We start from the raw sequence: 22,653 nt of genomic DNA on the forward strand, positions 1-22,653 counted from the left end.
CTGGGAAGCTCGCCTCAGGTATGCTTTTATCCACACCTGACTAGGTGTGGCCAATTAGCACCAGCTGAAAACATTGAGGAGATTAGGGGATGCAGAGGGACGTAACAGTGGATGATACACACCATGGTGTGGGATGCACCAAACTGGTGTCTTGTCAATATCTTGCTCTGGGACCTTTTCAGCATCTCCATGGGCGAGGATCTCATCCATGAATTTCTTATAGTCCATGTAGTACTGCTTGTTACTCTTGAGCCTTTTTCCTAAACATTTGAGGCAATGAATAGCACATGCCTTGTTGTTCGGCAGGTTCGGCCTTTCGCATTTCAAAATGACCATCCTCCTTGTGCCTAATGCCGGTCTTCATCTTTGTTAGAAATTTGAGATCTTCTTGAGAGACCTTTGTGTCTTCTGGTGCTTTCTCAACAAAGTCAGACTCCAACATCTTTAGGACCTCTATGGGAGAGATCATTTCCTTTATTTGAGTTCTGTAGACATAGTGAACCTTGTTAGTGAGGTTTGAAGAAGGCTGAATGTCAGGCACCACTTGTTTCACAATGACTTGGTGACGTATTCCGAAGGCATCTCCATAATCGAGACATGGATTGCCATAACCCACAATACTCCATCCCAGATCAGTTCTTTGGGCGAATGACTGATTTTCCCTTCCAGACACAACCTCACGAGGAACAAGTGCTTGGGGGCAGTTGTACCCAATCAGCAGACCAACATCACAGCTTTGTAGTGGAGCGATCTCACTTGCAATGCATTCAAGATGAGGCCAAGCCTTAGCTGTTGTAGGCGATGGAATGTGATCTCGGTTTGCGGGAATAAAGTCTCTGGCATATGTTACTGGTAGGGCAATGGTCTTATTTGAGTAGAACCCTCTGACTTGTAGACCTGAGAGCTTGCGACAGGCCACAACTGTGTTTCTTGAAGACATGGTAGTGAGCTTTAGCTGAGTCGATTCACCTTTGATATGCAGAGCTTGTGCCGTTTCTTCAAGAATAAAGGTTGTATCGCTCTGTGTATCAAGGAGCGCGTACACAAGAATTTCATGCTCTGGCTCACCTTTGGTTGACACCCATACTGGAATAATGGAAGATGTGTGAGTGTCGTCGACATTCTGCGTGACTCTGTTAGAAGTTGCTTCACTTGTTGTTGGTGTGACACTGTTGTCCTGTGAGACGTCTGAGTTCGTTTGTCTTGTCCTGTCACTGTTCTTGGTTTGATTTCTCCTTGTTTTCTCTTCCTTAGTGTGATTGTCATGAAGACATGTTGGATGTCTTTTATTACATGTGTCACAGGTTTCTCTGCTTTCACAATCCTTGGAGCGATGACCAGAGTTCAGACAGCCAAAACATAACTTCTTGTCTTGAGCAAACTTTAGTCTCTCAACAATGCTCTCATTTATGAACCTTCTATACTTAAGTAGGCTGTGACCCGACCTTTCACAGTACACGCAACTAGCACTAACAGTCCTTTCATTTGAATTAGTTGCTAGCACCTTTGCTCCATTGCCTCTGTTCCTTGTTGGTTTTGCCCCTTCAGTTTCACTTGGCTTCAGAGCAAAGAGAGATGTTATGGGATTACAGGCAATTTTGGCTTCCCGTGAGATGAAATCTACAAATTGGCTGAAGCTTGGAAAGGTGTGAGTCTCTTCTTGCACTTCTGTAACCTTTCTGTTCCACCTTGAAGTCAGCCAATCTGGAAGTTTTGCAAGCATTTTTTGGTTTTCATTGCAGTCATTGAGCACTTCAAGCCCCTTCATTTGCGACATGGCTGTCTTACAGCAGCAAAGGAAGTCAGCAAATGCTTGAAGTTCCATACTGCCTTTAGAGCTTATCTTAGGCCATGCGTCAAGTTTGTCTCTGAAGGCCTTTGCTATGAGGAAGGGATTGCCATACCTCTCTTTGAGAACTGTCCATGCTGCATAGTTGCTCATCTGCACAAAGTTGTTCCACATCACCCTTTTCATTGACTTCTGGATTAGCCTCAAACTCTGCCATTGTTGGAGGGTTTTTTTTAAAATTTGTATCTTACTTAGCCTTAATGTAAAGGTGCAGCAGCTTAAATTTGATTTGGTAGTTGAGGAGCAAATGGATATTAATCTAAGTTTACTGTTCCAACTTTAAAGCACAGTAATTACTGTTACTCTTTAAACATCACTCAACGTGTATACTTAAGTCACTTTAGCTATAAGTCACCATTACATATCTTGTCCAAGCCAGTAATACTGTTTCTTACAGAAACTGCTGAAACCCACCATACGCACAATGCACAGGTTACTCATCACAACATTAATCTATCACTGTATGAATATCAGTCACTTAAACAGCAGAAATGTAAACAATGAGAAAGAAAGAAAAAAGAAATATTCCAGTCCTTTGTTCATTTTTAAAAGGAAACTTATTTTAATTATTTTTACAGTCCTTTTTTTTCTTTTTATTTCTCTTTCTTGTGGTTGAGTCCTTCAACTGAGGAAACACTTATTTTCGGGGCACCTGACTTTCCTGCGGTGGCTGCGTCCTTTCATCTACCCGTGCAGAGCAGACGAGTTCTCACTGTAGCATCCTCAAGGATTGACGTACGCACGATGTAGTTATAGAACAGGGTTTATTCTGGTCTTGGCAACCCGTGAGAACTGCTCACGGACAAACAATAAACAAAACATCACATTAAAATGCGCTCATGTACTTAGTGCCAATCAATCAAAAGTCCTTAATTACAGAAAATAAAACATTTAAAACACACAAACCTCGTAAGCTGACATCCAGGAGGTGCTAAATAGTCCTTTATGGCCTTATTGCCTTATCCTCCATCTTCTTTCTCAATTATTTCTACTCTTTGAACGATATTTTTCCATGTGTGGAGCTAACTGTGAGCTGCAGCATGCAGACACCATGTGCGCTAGCAAAAAAGGAGACTGGGGTGGAGACCAAGCTATACCCTACACAATTCACCACCAGAGGGCGCAAAGAACAAAATCCAGACATACAGCTTAACAAACATCAAATGCAAAAGACCGTTACATTTAGTCTTGAGTTTAGTTCTTTTAATGTCTCTGAGTTTATTTATTTGGGGGAGGTTTCTTTTTTGCAATATAAACTTTACTTCTATAAAGTATTTTCCCAGTTCATGTTCCCTGTTGCATTTAGGTTTGTCTTGTTTTTTGTGTCAGCCAAAATACAAAATAAACGTCTTGTTTTCTTTTACCAATTTCTCCTGTGTCGTCTTCATTCTGGTCCTCACTGATTGGCCTCACACAATCTGCAGCCTCAGATCATGATGGTTTAGAAATAGAGTAAATGACAGTATTATTTTTGAGTTGCGTCTTTAATCTAGGCCATTGTAACCACTGTGACTCCACTGCAGGCAGGACCATGATAAAGTTCACACATAAATGGCTTCCAAACTGAAGTTCACTAATCTGCAGTCAGCTTGCCTTATTTCCTTCCCTCACTTTTTCTAACTTTCAAGAACACTGAAAATAACACAAATAAAAAATAATAGTCAATTCAATTTTTAGAGTTTTGTTATTTTAAGTATTGTGTAACTTAGGAATTTTCCCCCTCTTATACTAAAATAAGACATTTTTCGTCACTGTTCAGCTGTACACATAAAACTGAGATATGATCTGTCAAAAAAAAAAAAAAGAAAAAAAAAGAAAGCATAATTTTACATGAGATGAATAAAAAGTATGAAACATTACAGGGCCTAGGTTCATGTGAATTTACAATGATGGATGCAAGATGGTTTGTTTTCAGTTACCTTTAATAAGTTTGTAAGTTTTGAACAGACATGATCAGTTTGAATAAACAGATAAAGAAATATTATTACAGTAGATAACCTGTGCTAAAACTAAACAGAAGAACAGGAAACAATTTCTTAAATGTGGCAGCGTGATGATAAATGATTAGACTGGACACAGTGAATGTGCCTCGTTTGGAGTCTTTTTCTGGAAAACATTTAAATATGTGGCGCTTGTGCGCTATCATCACATATGGTGATGATAAATAAAAGTGGCAACAGGTGCACTGGAGAGCCATCAACAAGACATTCCCCCCAAAAGGGAATGTTTGTAGGTGGTGCCCACAGACCATTTCTCTACTTATCCCCCCTGACTGATTTTTCTTTTGTTTGGTTTTTAGCTACTGTCCTTGTCACTGCTGGTAGCCCAGATGCTTACAGCCAATTCTGGTTGCACAGGTAGTCCAGCTCCTCCAGGATGGCACATCCATGCAAGAAAGTTTGCTGTGTCTCCGAGCTCAGTCTTGAGTATGTGGAGGAGATACCAGGAGATGGGAGGTTGCACAAGGAGAGTTGGACAGGGCCATAGAAAGGCCTCACCCTAGAGGGCAAGATCAGTGTCTGCTCATTTCTACTAGGAGGAGCAGGACGAGCACTGCCAGACTCCCACCGAATGACCTCCAGCAGGCTATTCCTGTGCATGTTAGTTATTAAACTGTCAGTCAAAGGCTTTGTGAAGGTGGCACAAGGTTCCAACATCCTTTAGTGGAACCCTGTGCTCACAGTCCAGTACCACGTATCTGCATCTTCATCTTCATCTGCAGCTTTGTCAGCTGAGTTAAACCTTCTTCTACTGACCACTCTGTGCATGGTCACATGTTAACCAAGTTAAACAGCAAATGTATTCAGCACAAAATTAAAATATAAACCTAAATTGTTCCATGCCACCATTTTTATAAACTCTGACATCACAGAAAACTGCATAATGTACGATCTATAGCAAACACCAGTCAAACAGTGGTGAACTTTACTGGTATTTCTGGAAGTTGTTATGAATCTTCAGCCTTAACTGTAGAAAAAGAATTCTTCATCCTTTTATAATCTTTTCCTCCAGGAAACACCACATCAGCTACAGGACAGTTAAGTAATGTACATTTTGCTGTTACACAAAAGAAAACAAACAAAACAAAAAAGCATCTGTGTAAACAACAAATATTTGTTTTATTTAAAATCTTTATACACTTCGACATATATTAACCCAACATTACTGTGACATACACAAGCATGTACAACTATACTAATAGAAACTTATCTACTGGAGATTTAACCTAACTAAATGAAATCAATTTCACTGCACATGGATAAAACAAATCAAAGCAAAATCAAAGAATCAAAACAAAACAAGCGGGAGAAAAGCAGCAAGTAAGGGAAATTAATTCTTCACAAAGTTCTTTCAAAAGAAAGGCGAGCACAGCATAACTAACATGCTAAGATTGATTTAGCTGTTACGAGTTGTAACAGGAAGTGGGAGAGTTTTATATGTGACACTATATCTATCACAATTAGACAGCACAAATTACCACAATGAAACACATGAGCTTAATTTTAGAAAGAGCCAGACAGAGCAAAGCAGCAGCAGCTCCCTCTCTAAATGATGTGCCATAAGGTGGGCTGATATAGTGGCAACTAAAATCTCCATCCATTCACCTCTATGAAAGTTTCGACTGAAACCTTAGCAACCCGAATATTAAACAGAATTAAATGTTATTGTATATTGGACCAAAGCAGCCACAAGGTTTGAGAGACCTTTTGTGGAAGCAAGTGGTTTTCAGGCAGATGAAAAACAGCCCCAAATGAAAAGCTCATAAACTCATAAACAATTCACAAAAGAACATAGAAAACATACCAAATGTTTAAACTGAGAAAATTTACCTTTTTAAGACAAATATTAGCTCATTTTGAATTTGATGGCAGCAACTGATCTAAAAAAAGACTCTTCTACTATGAAGCCACACTGCTGTAATAGAGCCAGTATGCTGTTTATCACTGTCTTACGCAACACATGCCCTGAAAAAATGTCATCAATATGGGAGCATATGTTGCTCTAAAATCTGTATATAACTTTCAGCATTGATGGTGCCTTTCCAGATGTGCAAGTTGCCAATTCCATGGTCAGTAATGCACACCCATACCATCAGAAGTGTAACCTTTTGAAGGCCCATCTCTTCTTTGGTCCAAAGAATTGATCTGACCATAGAAAAGTTTTTCAATTTGTGCATTTAAAATGCATTTTGCCCAGAGAAGATGGTGGTGTTCCTGGAGCATGTTTACATAGGGCTTTGTTTTCTTTAACTTGGATTTGTCGTTGGCACAGTAAATTATGATTATGATTCACATACAGCAATTTCTGCAAGTGTTCCCATGCGGTGATTTCTGTGACACAGGCATACTTTTTTGTAATGCAGTGCTGTATTAAGGCCTGAAAATCACAATACTCCAATATTGATTTTGGGCTTTGTCCCTTGCGCACAGAGATTCCTCCACATTCTCATAATGCATTGGTGATGTTATGTATTGTAGATTATGAGATATTCAAGCCTTTACAATTTTACATTGAGGGATGTTATTCTGATTTTTTTTTTCACAATTTGGAGATTTACAGACTGATGAAACGCTTCCTTTCTAAGACGCTCTTTTTATACCACATTACTGACCTCTCTTTCATGCAACTGAAAAATGCACAAGAAGGAGACAACTTATCACAAAAACAAAGCAGCTAGTCTGACTAAAAAGACTAAAAAACACAATTTTTCTTCTTTTTTCTTATCTGTTTGTTAAAAGGTGGTTTGTTTCATGTCCTGACAGTATTTAGTTCAACAAGCGGTGACTTCCGGAAGTCTGATAATAGCTTCTTTTTTTTAAACTCTCGAACAGATTTAGACAGGCTGCTTCCTTGAGTTTGAAGTGAGCAAAATATAAAGTAGATTTAATCAATTGTGTGATGTTTTTCTCTACACTGTTTGTCTCAACTGCATGAGAAATCCTTCAGGAGAAGGCTTTAGGAGAAAAGAATACTTCATGACGCAAGTACACTAAACTTCAGTGCGTCTGAATACATCTTCTCATGTCAGAGTGTTAAATCTGACAAACGTATTAAATGATACTGATCGGGATATTGACTGAACTTGACAAAAATAACATCTTAGTTGCATAAACTCAAAGTGTTGCAGCTGCCTTTTTTTCACCGTTTTTAGTAAAACAGATGAACCACCGGTCTTTCTGTGGTTGAAGCTGTCATGTTGCAGTGGAAATAAAACATGAAACCACTAAGCCAAGCCAAGGCTTTTGCTCTTTTACTTTCTGGCTTTGACACAAATGTCACTGAAGAGATGAACATTGATGGTTAACTGCTGAAAACAGTGCATGTGGTTGAAGTAATTTAATCTAATAAATTAAACTAATAATCTCATGCACAAACGGGCTACTTTGTGAAAAAAAAAAAAAACATGCATGTATCATAGGACATCTGATAGCAACTTTACCAGGTCACTAAACTATAGTTCTCTTCCCACGTCCTCTTTTTTCTTCCAGAAGGAGTCAAAAGAAATATAATACATCAGTGGATCCAGACAGCACCTCAAAACAGTCAGACATGCCAGTGGAGTTATACTGGTATTGCTTTTTGTAACTGCATGTAGTGGCATGGGCAGAAAACATGTGCAGAATATAACCAAGTTGATGGCAAAAATCAGCATTACATTCACCTTGTTTCTGACCTTTGCACAGTCACTGAGATGGTTGTGTAGAGTCCAGGAAACCATAACGGTGCACACAATGTTGACTGCTAGCATTGTGACCAGCAACACAATCTGAAGGTAAATAATTGCTGATCGTGTTACACTTTTATAATAATGAGATTGAAAACAATTGTGTTCTGTGTGGTTCTGTATGTGTTTTACAAATCCTATGGCCTCTGGGATATTTACCACCAGGAAAAACCCCCAGACGAGTGCTGCTCCTTTCCAGGCATTGCACGAAGTCCGAAGATGGCGAAACCTCAGAGGATAAACTACAGCCAGCAGTCGGTCCACACTCATGAAGGTGATGAAGGAGGCGCTGGAGCGGAGGTTGTTGCGAAAGATTATTAGGCTGAAGAGGCATGTGATAATTCCCAGCGGGGTGCCTGTTGCATGATGGTAGATCCTCATGGGCAAAGAGATGATGACTAGCAGGTCTGAGAGTGCCAGGTTCACCATGAAGACAGCGTTGGGCGATTTGAGGCTGTGGCGGCGAAGAAGAATCCACAGTGAGACTGCGTTGAGTGGCAGACCTATCACCATAATGCAGCCAAACATCCCAGCATAAACCCGTTCATCTTCTGTGGTGCTGTTTGATGTGTTCATGATGAGAAAAGAAATGTCTGAATGTCCTTTTTAAAGTACTGAAGCCGAGTGGTAAAGGTTCCTCTTTGTGTGGTTTTTCTTTGTGAGTGAGGCGTGACTAGTTTGTGACTGTAACTAGTCCCACTACAGGAAACTCAAGCTCATCTCATCTCATAAGCTCTGCCTCTACATTTGTGCTTTGAAGGTAGGGTGATCTTGGATGGCAGAGCCACTTTCATCATGCGGCTCTCTTTACTACACAGACACTATTGCCTCTCTAAGATGCTGTTTTTATACCAACTCATGTTACTGATCTGTTGCCTATTAACCCAATAATTTGCAAAATATTGCTCTCACTATTTCTGTTTTCTAGCTTTTGTTGCCTCTGTCTCCTAAGATATATTGCTGCAATCAGATTCCAACTTTCTCACTGTAAATATTTTACATGTCTTATTGACATTTGGGACAGTGTCCCAACTTTTTGGATGTGACATTGTAGGATTTTTAAACAACTTGTTAACGCAATATGGCTATGTCTAATGTAGGGGACGGCAACCTTTAACATCAAAAAAGCCATTTTAGCCTCTCCAACCACAGGTCTATTTGATTTCACACCTTGTGGAAAATTCATCAAATAACAAATAGCCCACTTTCAAATAAATAAAACGTAGCAGTGGAGTAATAATTTTAAAATAAAAAGAATAATCATGAAAACTTTTTGCATGAAATTATGACTTCAGTCCATTTCAGTGTACTGTCCTCTTTTCGACAGGCGACAATAAAACAGCATGAGCTCAGGGTCGAAAATATATAGATATTTGCAAAAGATATTTGAGATATTTTGTGATGCAAAATAGCAGCATATTAAATAATAGCGTTCTCACTTTGTTTTGTGTGATTTCCATATCAGGGCTGCAAGAAGTTACTGTAAAATTCATGCAGCTCTACAGAATGTCGTCAGTCAGGAAAGAGCGCTGTTTGGACTTCCTGTAGTTCATGTTTGAGAAAACCTGCTCGCATTGGTATGCGGATCTAAAGATGCACAGGACTCCGAAATATGGAGAGGAGTATGCCTCAAAAGCGTAAACTAAGCTTTACAAACGTATTCAATGATGTGTGTGTAACTTTTGAGGACTCACGCGCGTGCTTCAATCCAAACAGAAATATCTGACCATACGTAAAACTATTTTACAAACGCGTACATCCAAACCTGAGTAAATAATGATGATTTACGCACAATTTATTAAGTTCAGCTTCAAGAATCCGATCATTTTGACTATCAAAAACCTTTTTGGGTGCAAAATGTATAAGACTACACGAAACATCTCTCTCGCGCGCTCACAAAACCTTACATACATGTGGACGAATCACCTGATACGCACAGATCACGTCGGTATGCCCCCGTAGGTTTTGAGGTAAATTTAACACTGCCAGCTTCTGCGTTCAAGTGCCAGTGTGAGTCAGAGTTTATCTCGTTGCTGCTATAGCTTCCTGGGCTGGTATACTAACATTTCACTTAGAAATGGGTCCTTTACATGCCCCTCTGGTTGCACTAGCTAGTACTATAAGCATAGGTTTCTTTTTCCCAATCTCCGTAAACTTCACTGCACTTCACTCAGTCGCTGGCGCGCACCGTGCCTGTCTTCCACTTCAGCCTCTGGCACAGAATACATTACCCATCAGGTTACTTTCCTAAAGGGGACACTATGCCTGTAACATTTCAAATGTCCCTAGTTTTATTTTATTTTATTTTTTGAATATTTTTTTTACCCAAAGCTGCAAGCCAGTAAGAGCCATAGCTCAGGGGCGAAAGAGCCGTAGGTTATCGATCTCCATCAGGCAGTACACCAGTGTTCCCGTGTATGCTTGTAAACCCATCCATCCAGTTCCATCTTTTCTAATTTGGGCTTGAGTCTATCTCAGCTGTCAGTGGGTGAGACGTGGGACAGTACACCAGTCTATCACAATACAAACGCAGTGAGTATTCATGCTCACATTCACATCTACAGCCAATTTAGAATAACCAGTTAACTTCACAAGCATGCCTTTGGACTGTGGGACAAAGCCGAAGTACCCAGAGAGCACGGACAGAAAGTTTGTCTCTTTATATATGTAGCTGTATTCTACATATATCCATCTTGTTCTCTTTGTTCTTTTCTTTTTAAAATACTTTAATAGGTTCATAGTACAGTAAAAATCAGATAAGGGTAGCAGGACAGATATTTAATTGTTTTTTTAATTGCCCCTTAGGGACAAATACAGTTGTTTTTTAATGAAATGTGAATTTGAATTGAATTGACTTTGATTACACAAAGACTTTGTAGCAGTGGCTAATGGGTAACGTGTATAACAGGACATGAATGACTTGAGCTGATTCTATAATATTATACTACAGTATACAGTAGCATTGCTATCACTTCAGATCAATCTCTGGACCTTGAAGGAGATGTCAGGGATCAGATGTGACATGATATTTTAAATCTTTATGCAATGCTTTCTATTTGCTGACCATACACACCATAACTGTAAGAACCATAGTTTAAGTTATAAGGCTTTCTTCACCCACTAAATCATTAAAGTTGACCTTGAAGACCTTGCTGGATGTAAGCCAAATTTTATTGAAGCGTTAATATGATCCCACTCTACACACCTACAAAGTTTTATCAGAATTCATGCAAAACTTTTTTAAGTGCAAAACCAGAGAAAAAGAGGACAGGACTAAAAACCTGTCTAACCACAACTGTTAAAACACAGAAAAAACACTACTATAAATGGAATGTTCTGCCTGTGAACAAAGTGTTACCGCTTTGCTTTAAATTAAATAAATACATGGTTGGTATGATATAGTAAACATACCTCATAGGGCTCTACCAGTTAACCGTGTCTTCTTTTTATGCGTAGAGTAAAAGCTATAGTTTATCAGTGAATTAGCAAATGATAATGTGTCAATACAGAAAAAAACAAGCTATTACAATAACTAAATGTTGCCCATTTAACTTTCCAAATAAGATATCAGTCAGCCACATGGGAAACACATAGCACAGTACTGGACGACTGCCAGAAGTGTGCTCTTTATCTGCCAGCAATCACCCATTTACCACTTTGTGCCCAATGTGTGGTTGAAAATTCCCCTGATTTCACTACAAGAGGCTCTTATTTGTACTAAGCGGATACTAGATGGTCTATATTTACAAAGCAGTATTATGTAGATCTGTACAATTATTGTTTTACAAATTAACAAGACTGTCAGAATACGTGAATACCTAATGTTAACTTTCCACCAGTTGCTCTGCTCACACAGCTCTTTCCTGACAATGCCCAAAACATGATGCTGACACATTATTTGCAGCCATAGAAGTGAGCAGAGGGCCGTGAGGCTGCTGTCATTCATTTGACCACACACACAGTGCCTGTGGCGTGAAGGGGACCCTCATGTGCAAAGTGAGGATGAGCAGCAGGCTGAGATGACCAGGTTGACCATGAAGACGACATTGGATGATTTGAGGTGTGACAGCGAAGACAAATCCACAGGGAGCCACTTTGAGAGGCAAGACCTATCACCATAATGAAGCCATATATCCGGTCTTCTGTGGTGATGTTTGGTGTGTGCATGATGGAAAATAAGATATTTCTCTATCCTTTATGAAGTATTATAGCAAAAGTTCTTCCTTTTTCTGTTTATCTGTGTGAAGTGAGGCAAGGTTAGTGTGTGATGCAGCAGCTAGTCTAAAATGTAAGAGGAAACTCGGCTTTTGTGGTTGGTGAAGTTTACAGACTTAATGAAATTATGAAACTCTGCTGCCAGCCCTCCAACACTACAGCACTTAGCCTTTTGTTTCGCTTCTCATGTGGAGCAACTATAGGGCCACATATACACATGTGAACACACACACACATAATGAAGAGTTGCAAAAACTTCTGTAGCTACCATGTCGATATTTACATTAAGCTTACGATGGCAAGTAGTTGGGGAATTTTTTTAAATTCAATATGAAAATACCTGACTAGACATAAAAGTGTTTTACACTAAATTCTACATAAATCATCAGCAGTACCTTTACTGCAGAAAAGCTGTTCCCCATATTGATCATATGAATACTGTTATATTGATCAGTATTACTGCTGCTGCTGATGTTTAGGGTTGACCTCATTTGAATTGCTTCATATGGTGTTTAATTTTTGGTAATGCCTCATATTCTATAAAATCATATGTTTGTGGTGGCAGGTGCATCTCTCAATAAACAACTGGTAGTGGGCTTAAAAAAAAAACAAGTCTACAGCTTGATTTTAAAAACAAAATATATTACATTTATTTATAAAATAACACACACAGCTGAAGTAAAAAGCCTGAGCAGTGTGTGACCATTTATGCACTTCATTTACACAACATCTTCTTTTTTCTTCCAGAAAGCATCAAAAGAGAAGTAATACAACAGAGGATCCAGACAGCAGTTTAAAACAGTAAGACATATCAATGGCTTGACATGGGCACAATCTCTTGCCATAGTTATAGGCACAGGTAAGAATATAGCATATAAAATCAAGTTTATGGCAAAAATCAGCATTACATTCATCTTGTTGTTGATTTTTGGAGAGTCACCTCTGAGATGTCTGTGTAGAGTCCTAAACACCATAATGGTGCACACAATATTGACTAACAGCATTGTGACCAATATTACAATCATAAACTGAATAACTCTTAATCGGATTCCTTTCAAAGGACATTTCTCAGATTCGTAAGACTCAAAACAAGTAGGGTGAGTGTGGTTATTCAACTGATTTAGAAAGTCCACACTATCTAGGATATTCATCACCAGCAAAATCACCCAGACAAGTGCAGAAGCCTTCCAGGCATTGCACGCGGTCCGAAGAGTGCGAGACCTCAGAGGATAAACCACAGCCAGCAGTCGGTCCACGCTTATGAAGGTGATGAAGGAGGAGCTGGAGCGGATGTTGGTGCGAAAGAACATTGTGATGATGAGGCACACCCCATTGGACAGTGTCCATTTCCCTGTGGCGTGAAAGTGGATCCTCATGGGCAAAGTGAAGACCAGCAGCAGGTCTGAGAGTGCCAGGTTAACCATGAAAACAGCGTTGGGTGATTTGAGGCTGTGCCGGCGAAGAAGAATCCACAGTGAGATCGCATTGAGAGGCAGACCTATCACCATAATTAAGCTAAAGATCCCAGCATAAACCCGGTCTTCTGTTGTCACGTCAGTGATGTTTGATGTGTTCATGATGAGAAAAGAAATCTTTCTGCGTCCTTTATAAAATATTGTAGCCAAGCAGCAAATGTTCCTCTCTGTGCTGGTTATCTGTGTGGAATGAGGTGAGGTTAGTCTGCGAGGGCAAACAGTGGAACAGGAAACTTTGTGACTTGACTCAACATTTGTGGTAACTGACAGAAGTGACACTACATTACAACACAGTTAAGCTAAGCGTAAACCCTGCATCTTGTGTTTACTGTTAGCCCAGAGTGGCTAACTGTTTACAGCTAGCCACTCAAGGCTAAAGGCTATTACACACTGAATGCGAAAAAGGGACACGAAATTAACAATTAATTACGTGCCAGTTGTGTAAAGGCCTTACTTGTAAACAATTAACTTTAGCTAGTATAGATTAACCACTGTAACTCTACAGTTAGAGTGGGAGAAAAGATGGGGAGTTCTTTTTGAGAATGAATCAGAGATCACAGTATAAAAGTGAAAATAAATATTTCACTTAAGGCCCCGTGGACCACAAAGAAGAGAAAAAAGTAAAAATAGGTTCTTAATAATTCTAAAGGATTCTTGCAGTTTTATTGAAATCTCCAAGAGGGCAGCACGTCTCTCTACATCCGTGCATATCTGTGTTTGTGTTAACTGAGAGATTCTATTGTTCCTGAAAATAACCCGTGTTCCAGTTTAGCTCGTTTTCATTTTACACTGGTTAAGTTTTGTTTGTTATATCACACACTCCACTCTAACTGCTTCAGATGATAAATGTGCAGATTTTTCATTTTCAACAAGTAGTTGCTTCTGCCTGCTAGTATGTCATACTTGACAAAAGACCTCACTGACAAAAAAAATGTTGCTCTCTAGAAATTATAGGTTGCATCTGGTATTGAGGTGCACACTAACAAATACATTTTTACCTGACAGAAACATACTTTGTGTTTCCAGAGTATCGTCAGCCCTGCCTTTGGTTTTGGTTTGGTTTGGCCTTCTTTGCATTAGCTGGCTTGACAACATTTAAAACCCTAATTGTAGATAACGGGTATCACAAGGGTTGTTATCAACTTTCTCTGTTAAATCTGTTAAGCTGGGTTTTTTGCTTCAGGCCTCTTTTGCAGTTAGGGCATTCTGTAGATCATATCAGTCTTCTTCTACGCGAAATGACGCCTACACCTAACTGAGATGTTGTCAGATGATGATGATAAAATCATGATTAAAAACGTGAAAAGAACATAAGAAATGTATCAGTAAAATGCAACATTGTTGCAAATTGAGAGTTAAATATGTTGGCGTAAGAGCTTGCAGAGAGTTGAGAATGTGTAGAAAACGTGAACTTATATTTTGAAACTTTCACTTTTTAAGTTAAAACTTAACTCAAAAGATTGATATTCTCATTGATATTTTCACAAATATACCGAGAGCAGCAAACTTGTTATTTAAATTATACTCATATTTATTTATTTTTTTTACTACTACTACTACTTAGAACCACAACTCTGATTACAACTTCTAAAATCAGTGAATATGAGTGCTCTACTGCGCCTCCTCAAGTCACAAAATGACAAATTTCTGTGCTTTGACTTCTGCACCTATTGCATTAAACATTTTCCCCTTCCACACCCTGACGTACTTTCCCTGCAGACGTGCTGATTTTTATTTTATCTCTGAGGTATCTATTCTGTCACTAGTTAGCTAACATAACTAATATGTCTGTGAAGGTTCTCAGTCATCCAGGTCATTGTAGTCAAAGGAGCTTGCAAAGAAAAGCGTCTGGACTTCTTTAAGTTGCTTGAAGACGTTTCACCTCTCATCCGAGAAGCTTCTTCAGTTCTAAGGTCAAATGGCCGAGAGTCCCATATTTAAACCCAGTGGGAGTGTCCCCCCAAAGAGGGACAAAAGGACCCCCTGATGATCGTCTAATTGTGTTCCAGAGGGTGATGGGAGTCAAAGAGGAGGTCCGTGTGTGTGGGCTTCCGGTAAACTTCGATGTTGAGGTAGCCATTCTCTTCAATGTGCACAGCGCAGTCCAGGAAAGGCAAATCCATCACCCTCTGGAACACAAACTTGGAGTAATTAGGACCCTACACCACCGGGCAGAACATGTTCCCTCTAAGCCTGAGGGAAAAAAGAAGGAACACACACACGTAAAGGAAGCACTCAAAACATGCAGTTATCCTAATTGGGCGTTTATAAAGTCAGCAAAGAGGCACAGAAAAGAAGATCAGACACCAGCGAGGGAGGATAAGAAAGACAGACGCAACAACAAGTCATCCCCTATGTAGCCGGTGTATCAGAGAAACTCAGGAGAGTTTTCTCCAAGCACGACATCCCAGTGTACTTCAGACCCAGCAACACACTCAGACAGAAACTGGTTCACCCGAAAGACAAAACTCCAAAACACAGACTTAACAACATGGTGTATGCTGTACAGTGCAGCGAGGAATGCCCAGACCTCTACATTGGAGAGACCAAACAGCCACTTCACAAGCGCATGGCACAACATAGAAGAGCCACCTCCACAGGACAAGACTCAGCAGTTCATCTGCATCTAAAGGATAAAGGTCACTCTTTCGAGGATGCCAATGTTCACATTTTGGACAGAGAGGACAGATGGTTTGAAAGAGGAGTGAAAGAAGCCATCTATGTCCACTGTGAGCGACCATCTTTGAACAGAGGCGGTGGTTTATGACACCAACTGTCTGCCATCTATAATCCAGTTTTGAGTTCCCTCCCCAGACGCCCACTCACATCCTGGGCCATCTGACCTCAGGAATTCACCTGACAAGGTGGGGCCAGGTTTCATAATGAGCTCACCCGAAACCCTGGCTGATTGGGACCCACACCCACTTTCACACCTTGGCTCAGGTGATTAGAGGATCACCAGGGGGTCCTTTTGTCCCTCTTTGGGGGGATACTCCCACTGGGTTTAAATCTGGGACTCTCGGCCATTTGACCTTAGAACTGAAGAAGCTTCTCGGATGAGAGGTGAAACGTCTTCAAGCAACTTTAAGAAGTCCAGACGCTTTTCTTTGCAAACTCCTTTGACAACATAACTAATGTAAGTCCATTAGCCCAAAACCAACCACATGACATTACGTTCTGTACTGACAGAAAAACACTAAACGGGTTTTTAAAACATGAAGTTTAAGTGTCTCAGAGTGACGCTGTGAAACTAGATCATGCATTTATTACTTCTAGGTTGGACTACTGTAATTCATTATTATCAGGATGTCCTATAAACTCCCTGAAAAGCCTTCAATTAGTCCAAAATGCTGCAGTAAGAGTACTGACAGGGACTAGAAAGAGAGAGCATATTTCTCCTGTTTTAGCTTCCCTTCATTGGCTTCCTGTTAAATCCAGAATTGAATTCAAAATCCTGCTCCTCACATACAAGGTCTTAAATAATCAGGCCCCATCTTATCTTAATGACCTTGTAGTACCGTATCACCCTATTAGAGCACTTCGCTCTCGCACTGCAGGCTTACTTGTTGTTCCCAGAGTATTTAAGAGTAGAATGGGAGGCAGAGCCTTCAGTTTTCAGGCCCCTCTCCTGTGGAACCAGCTTCCAGTTTGGATTTGGGAGACAGTCACTATCTCCACTTTTAAGATTAGGCTTAAAACTTTCCTTTTTGGTAAATCATATAGTTAGGGCTGGATCAGGTGACCCTGAATCCTCCCTTAGTTATGCTGCAATAGTTTTAGCCTGCTGGGGGATTCCCATGATGCATTGAATATTTCCTTTTCAGTCACCTTTCTCACTCAACATGTGTTAATAGACTTCTCCTCTGAATCACACTTGTTATTAATCTCCATCTCTCTTCCACAGCATGTCTTTCATCCTGTCTTCCTTCTCTCACCCCAGCCGGTCGCAGCAGATGGCTGCCCCTCCCTGAGCCTGGTTCTGTCGGAGGTTTGTTCCTGTTAAAAGGGAGTTTTTCCTTCCCACTGTCGCCAAAGTGCTTGCTCATAGGGGGTCATGTGATTGTTGGGTTTTTCTCTGTATGTATTATTGTAGGGTCTACCTTACAATGTAAAGTGCTTTGAGGTGACTGTTGTTGTGATTTACCATTTACCATCAGCTAGAACTCACCCCGGAGTCAAGAGAGATCACTACCCCGGAGTAAATGGCCTGTATTTGTATAGCGCTTTACTTAGTCCCTAAGGACCCCAAAGCGCTTTACACTAGATTCAGTCATCCACACACACTTTCATACACTGGCGATGGCAAGCTACATAGTAGCCACAGCTGCCCTGGGGCGCACTGACAGAGGCGAGGCTGCCGGACACTGGCGCCACAAGGCCCTCTGACCACCACCAGTAGTGAAGTGCCTTGCCCAAGGACACAACGACGGAGACTGTTGGAGCCGAGGCTCGAACTGGCAACCTTCCGATTACAAGACGAACTGCCAACTTCTTGAGCCATGATCGCCCAAGATCAAGAGAGATCACTACATTTGCAGTGCACAATGGAGTTTATCGATACAAAAGGCTAATATTTGGAGTCTCATCAGCTAGTGAGCAATATCAGCATGAGATCACCAATGCACTAGCTGGCATTGAAGGAGTTGAGAACATTTCAGATGATGTAATCATACACGCACCAGACCAGGAAACCCATGATAAGTGCCTGCATGCTGTGATGAAGAGACTCTCTGACTGTGGCCTGACACTAAACTCAGAGAACTGTCAGTTCAACATGGACAGACTCATATTCATGGGAATACTGCTGACGCAGAAAGGCATTGGCCCAACTGAAGAAAGAGTGAGAGCTGTGGTGGAAGCCCGAGAACCGAATAATGCTACTGAAGTGAGAAGTTTTCTTGGACTGGTAGGCTTCAGTAGCAGGTTCATACCACAGCTTGCTACACTCTCTGAACCGCTTAGATGTTTGACTCGAAAAGAGACTATGTTTACATTCGGGCCAGAACAAAAGCAAGCATTTGAAAGACTAAAGACTGAGTTAGCCAGAGCAGGTACCCTAGCCTATTTTGACAAAGAAGCCCCAACCAAGGTCATAGCAGATGCAAGCCCTGTAGGCTTGGGCGCAGTGCTAATACAAATACAGAACGGAGAAGAGGTACCAGTGTGCTACGTAAGTCGGAGTTTAATAGACTGTGAGCGAAGATATTCTCAAACAGAAAGAGAAGCCCTAGCACTGGTATGGGCATGTGAGAGACTACATCCATATGTGTATGGCAGGAAGTTTGACCTCATCACAGAACACAAGCCATTAGAGGTCATATACAGCCAAAGATCTAGACCTTGTGCACGAATAGAAAGATGGGTTCTCAGACTACAACCATATGACTTTAGAGTAGTTCACATTGCGGGAAAACAAAACATTGCGGATTCACTGTCAAGACCACTGTCTGACACCACGTCAAAAGACAGTCTACAGTCGGTACTATGAGTATGATGTAATGATGTCTACAACTGCTGAAAAAGTCATTGACTCTATTGACTGTATATTCAGTAGACATGGGCTACCAGTTACCATTAAATCTGATAACGGTCCACAGTTCAAATCTGAGTTGTTCAGAGAATACTGTGAAACTAATGGAATCAAACATATAAGAACCACACCAAAATTGGCTTAAGCAAAGGGAGAAGTGGAACGTCAAAATGCATCACTGATGAAAAGAATCAGGATCGTACAAGCCGAAGGCCTTTACTGGAAACGAGAGCTGAGAAAATATGTGACAGTTTATCGCAGCATTAAACATCCAACCAAAGGCAAAAGTCCAGCAGAACTCCTGTTCAACCGCCAGTGTTGGGAAGGTTACTTTTAAAAAGTATTCCACTACAGATTACAGAATACATGCCCCAAAATGTATTTTGTAACGTATTCCATTACGTTACTCAATGAGAGTAACGTATTCTGAATACTTTGGATTACTTAATATATTACCATGCTTTTTTACAACTACATGAACGTACTATTGCTGTGTGATTTATTACTGAAGGTTACTCGCCATACCAATAGCAACTAGATTTTTAAATCGTAATATAAAATGAGTAACAGTAGGTTGACATTAGGTAAGGCTGCACTTTTTGCAGTCATCTTGTATAGAAAACTATTCCACGCGTATATAAAACAGGTCCGCGGCTCCGAACCGTAGTATAGGGACCTCTGGCTAATACGGGCTCGTAGCTGAAAACTAGCTTTACTTTGTTGTCTGGGTCAACTTTGCTAGCGAGAGACAGAGAGAGGCGTTGAAAGGCTGCTCCAGCGGAACTTATTGTTTCGGAGAAAAACACAAACACAGTGTACAGTCGAGTCTTAACAGCTTACTTACAACTGGGCTTGTCAGGAACTCTTTTTGGCTGCAGTGGTTATTATTATATTTACATGCTTCCATCTCCCGTTTCTGGTCAGTGACAACTCGTACTTTTCCACTCTCCTTTTTCTCCCTCCCTGGCGCTCACAGACAGATAACAGGTATGGCAGTCCATTCTCCCTGCAGCACGGACTACAGTGCCCATGAGGCTACATTCTTTAGGGCTATGCATGTAACACTCTGCCTATTGCCTTCATATTAAATCATTTAAAATAATATTTCTTCACGTCATTATGAGATTGAGACACAGGCATTTGAGCCTCTTAATGCGTGTTTTCTTTGTTTTGTTTCCACCGGCGTGGAATTACCAAAAATAGAGAGGGCATAGCCTAACATATGAAACAGGAAAAGACCGCCGTGTAATCCCTTTATTTTAGCAAAGTAACTGTATTCTGAATACCACCTTTTTAAACGGTAACTGTAACGGAATATAGCTACTCATATTTTGTATTTTAAATACGTAACGGCGGTACATGTATTCCATTACTCCCCAACACTGTCAACCGCAAAATGAGAGGAAAGTTACCGAACATCTGTGAGTCAAAATCAACTGAGTTGGATGTGCGTGACAGAGGAAGATCAAATCAAAATCAAAGATTTCTGCTGATGAATGAAGGGGAGCTGAGTATTAAAAAGTTGACATGGGAGACACAGTGCTGGGTCAACAAGACAAAGTGGACAAGTTTACAACACGATTCAACACAACGCCACACAAAATTGTAAGCAGAACTGGAAACCAAGTCATTGTTGAATTGCCAACAGGAGCTCGCTATCACCGGAATAATACGCATGTGAAGAAATACAAGACAAGTGAGACCCGAGAAGGACAATAGGAGCAAGACGCAATGCCTGAAAGGGAGGAAAGTGAAACAAACACAAAGATTGACACCTTCACTCCAAAACCACAAGAGGGCCCCCAGCGGCCAGAGAGACCGAGTAGATCACAGAGGGCTAAAAAGATACCTGAGAGGTTTCATGATTTTGTGGTTAAATAAACCATAATATGTTAATGTGTAGAGGTAACATAAAATATGCAAGTTTCAAGTTCATATACGTATGTATATATGTATATATTGGGGAAAGGAAAGGTACAAGTGTGGTGAGGCAGTTAGAAAATATAATTGTCACAAAGTAAGACAAGAAAACAATGTTCAGTGTTAAAAAAAGAGAGAAAAAAGAAAACAAAGTTATTAAGGCTAAAGAGGAAAAGGGGGATGTCATGTACTGATATGTGGATAATGTCTTAATGTGATGACATTTGAACCGGATGTTGTTGCCCCGGAGAAAGCCTCATTAAGTTGTCAGATCGACAGTGTTCAATAAAGCAAGAGAAAGATAATGCTTTATATCCTGATTTAATTCAGAGTGCTCCGCCTAATTCAGTAGTAAGGTGGGCACAGAACAGATGATATGGGGGAAAACATCATGAGACATCAGATTTAAAGGCCTCAGACATCAGAACATCAACAAAAAAAGCATCGCTTTCATTGAAAAATTCCGAATTCTGACTAAAAGGGATCAGAGCATACAGTCTCAAAATAAAAGTGCATCAGAGAGAATCTTCCTGCAGGTGATGCCGTTGTCAGTTCTCAGCCCAAATCTAAACACATCATTAATGTCATTAAAAGGGCATCAAACATAACAAGTGTGTGCCAATTCACGGTGTGCATCCTTCAAAGGACTCGTCCTTTGCGATCGACGTAGTTCAGGTCCTTCGAAGACCGCAAAGGCCGGAATTTCGAGGTTGTTAAAAGCGACTGGTTTAGCCTACGGCACGCTGTTCTTTGATTTTAGAAGGGTCTACCTTACAATATAAAGCGTTTGAGGCGACTGTTGTTTTGATTTGGCACTATGTATAAAATTTAATTGAAAATTGAATTGAATTGCTTGAGTTGCCTAACACTGCATTTTTTGACAGAAATGAAGGAGAAAATTTTAATCTTATGTATGTTAAGTATCTGAGGCTGAGAGACCAACGGTGTGTAAAAACATGATTGTTAATTTTAATAATAGCTAGAAAATAACATCTAATGTTCATGAGACTAGTGTCATCTCACTTGTGTAATGAAAATATGATATGTCCAATATTACATTTCTTTTATTACTAAATTAAATATATTTAATTAAAAATTTACAGCAGTGAAATTGAAGTTTCAAATACAGAGCTTCAGTAAAGATTCCAACGTGCATTTATTTCTGTTTCATATCACAGACAATGGATCATGGTATGGTTAGATAATGGTTAGATAATCATATAAATAACTACAAAATAGCACAAGAGAAGGACCATTTCCACATTTACTGTTTGTCTTATTACGAGTACCAAATTAGATGCAAAATCAGTTGGCACACTGGCCAATAAACCACCTTTCTTTCAGACAAATGAGTGAACTACCTGGTCATTAAAATAAATGTTTAACTCGGTTTGTTTCAACACCACCAAACAAGCAGAAAAAAGGCTTTAAAAGCAAGTGGAACCTGAGCTGCATTAAGTACTAACTTTGTAACTTTGCCAACATTCAGCTAAAATTAATGTTTTCGCGTTCTTCAATATTGAAATATTTGTATTACTACATAAATAAATGAGATAAAACTCAATACTTACCTAAATACTACCAAGTTTTCTCCTAGGCCGTCACCAGTCTGGTGCTCTTTTGTTTGAGACCTTTTAGCCTAACCAAGTTTTGGCTGAAACCTTTTAGTCTGATGCCAGTTAGTCAGATGTCTGATGGGTCTTTTAATGAAACGTGACGCTTTTTTTTGTTTATCGTCTACTTCTGAGACACGTTTAAAAGACAACAAAACGCTTAATGAATGCAGCTATTAGTTTAAGTTTTGCAAAACTTTCCTTGCAAGAAATGTTGCCAAAGTCAAAAGTCAATGTGTGAATTTGTGATTTGGGAGGTGGTTGTAAGTAGTAAAAAGGGAAATAAAAATGAGTAATATTTAAATCACAAGTTTGCAGCTCTCAGT

At 40.0% G+C, this 22,653-nt stretch overlaps 2 protein-coding genes across 2 annotated transcripts; both read right to left on the minus strand.

Moving 5' to 3' along the window:
- Positions 1–7,301: 7,301 nt before the first annotated feature.
- LOC134641593 (lysophosphatidic acid receptor 6-like) lies at positions 7,302–8,150 on the minus strand. Its single transcript, XM_063494071.1, has one exon. The coding sequence runs from the start codon at positions 8,148–8,150 to the stop codon at positions 7,302–7,304; it is 849 nt and encodes a 282-aa protein (XP_063350141.1).
- A 4,355-nt stretch (positions 8,151–12,505) lies between these two features.
- Positions 12,506–17,765, minus strand: LOC134641594 (lysophosphatidic acid receptor 6-like). The gene is made up of 3 exons (XM_063494072.1): positions 17,677–17,765; positions 16,802–16,826; positions 12,506–13,381 (listed from the first exon to the last, which is right to left on the minus strand). Exons 1-3 carry the CDS (start codon positions 17,763–17,765, stop codon positions 12,509–12,511), a joined length of 987 nt encoding a protein of 328 aa, XP_063350142.1. The 3' UTR covers positions 12,506–12,508.
- Positions 17,766–22,653: the final 4,888 nt, after the last annotated feature.

This window comes from Pelmatolapia mariae, linkage group LG14 (genome assembly GCF_036321145.2).
Source record: "Pelmatolapia mariae isolate MD_Pm_ZW linkage group LG14, Pm_UMD_F_2, whole genome shotgun sequence".
Taxonomy (NCBI): domain Eukaryota; kingdom Metazoa; phylum Chordata; class Actinopteri; order Cichliformes; family Cichlidae; genus Pelmatolapia; species Pelmatolapia mariae.

Bases quoted from the DNA above. Each gene is read 5' to 3' on its own strand.
- LOC134641593 (XM_063494071.1), bottom strand. From the start codon at position 8,150: ATGAACACATCAAACAGCACCACAGAAGATGAACGGGTTTATGCTGGG.
- LOC134641594 (XM_063494072.1), bottom strand. From the start codon at position 17,765: ATGGCTCAAGAAGTTGGCAGTTCGTCTTGTAATCGGAAGGTTGCCAGT. The intron at 16,827-17,676 runs GCAAGGCACTTC...GGGAACAACAAG, and splicing joins CTCCGTCGTTGTGTCCTTGG to TAAGCCTGCAGTGCGAGAGC. The intron at 13,382-16,801 runs GCTCTAATAGGG...GGACGCAGAAAG, and splicing joins CTGCAGTGCGAGAGCGAAGT to ATTTCTTTTCTCATCATGAA.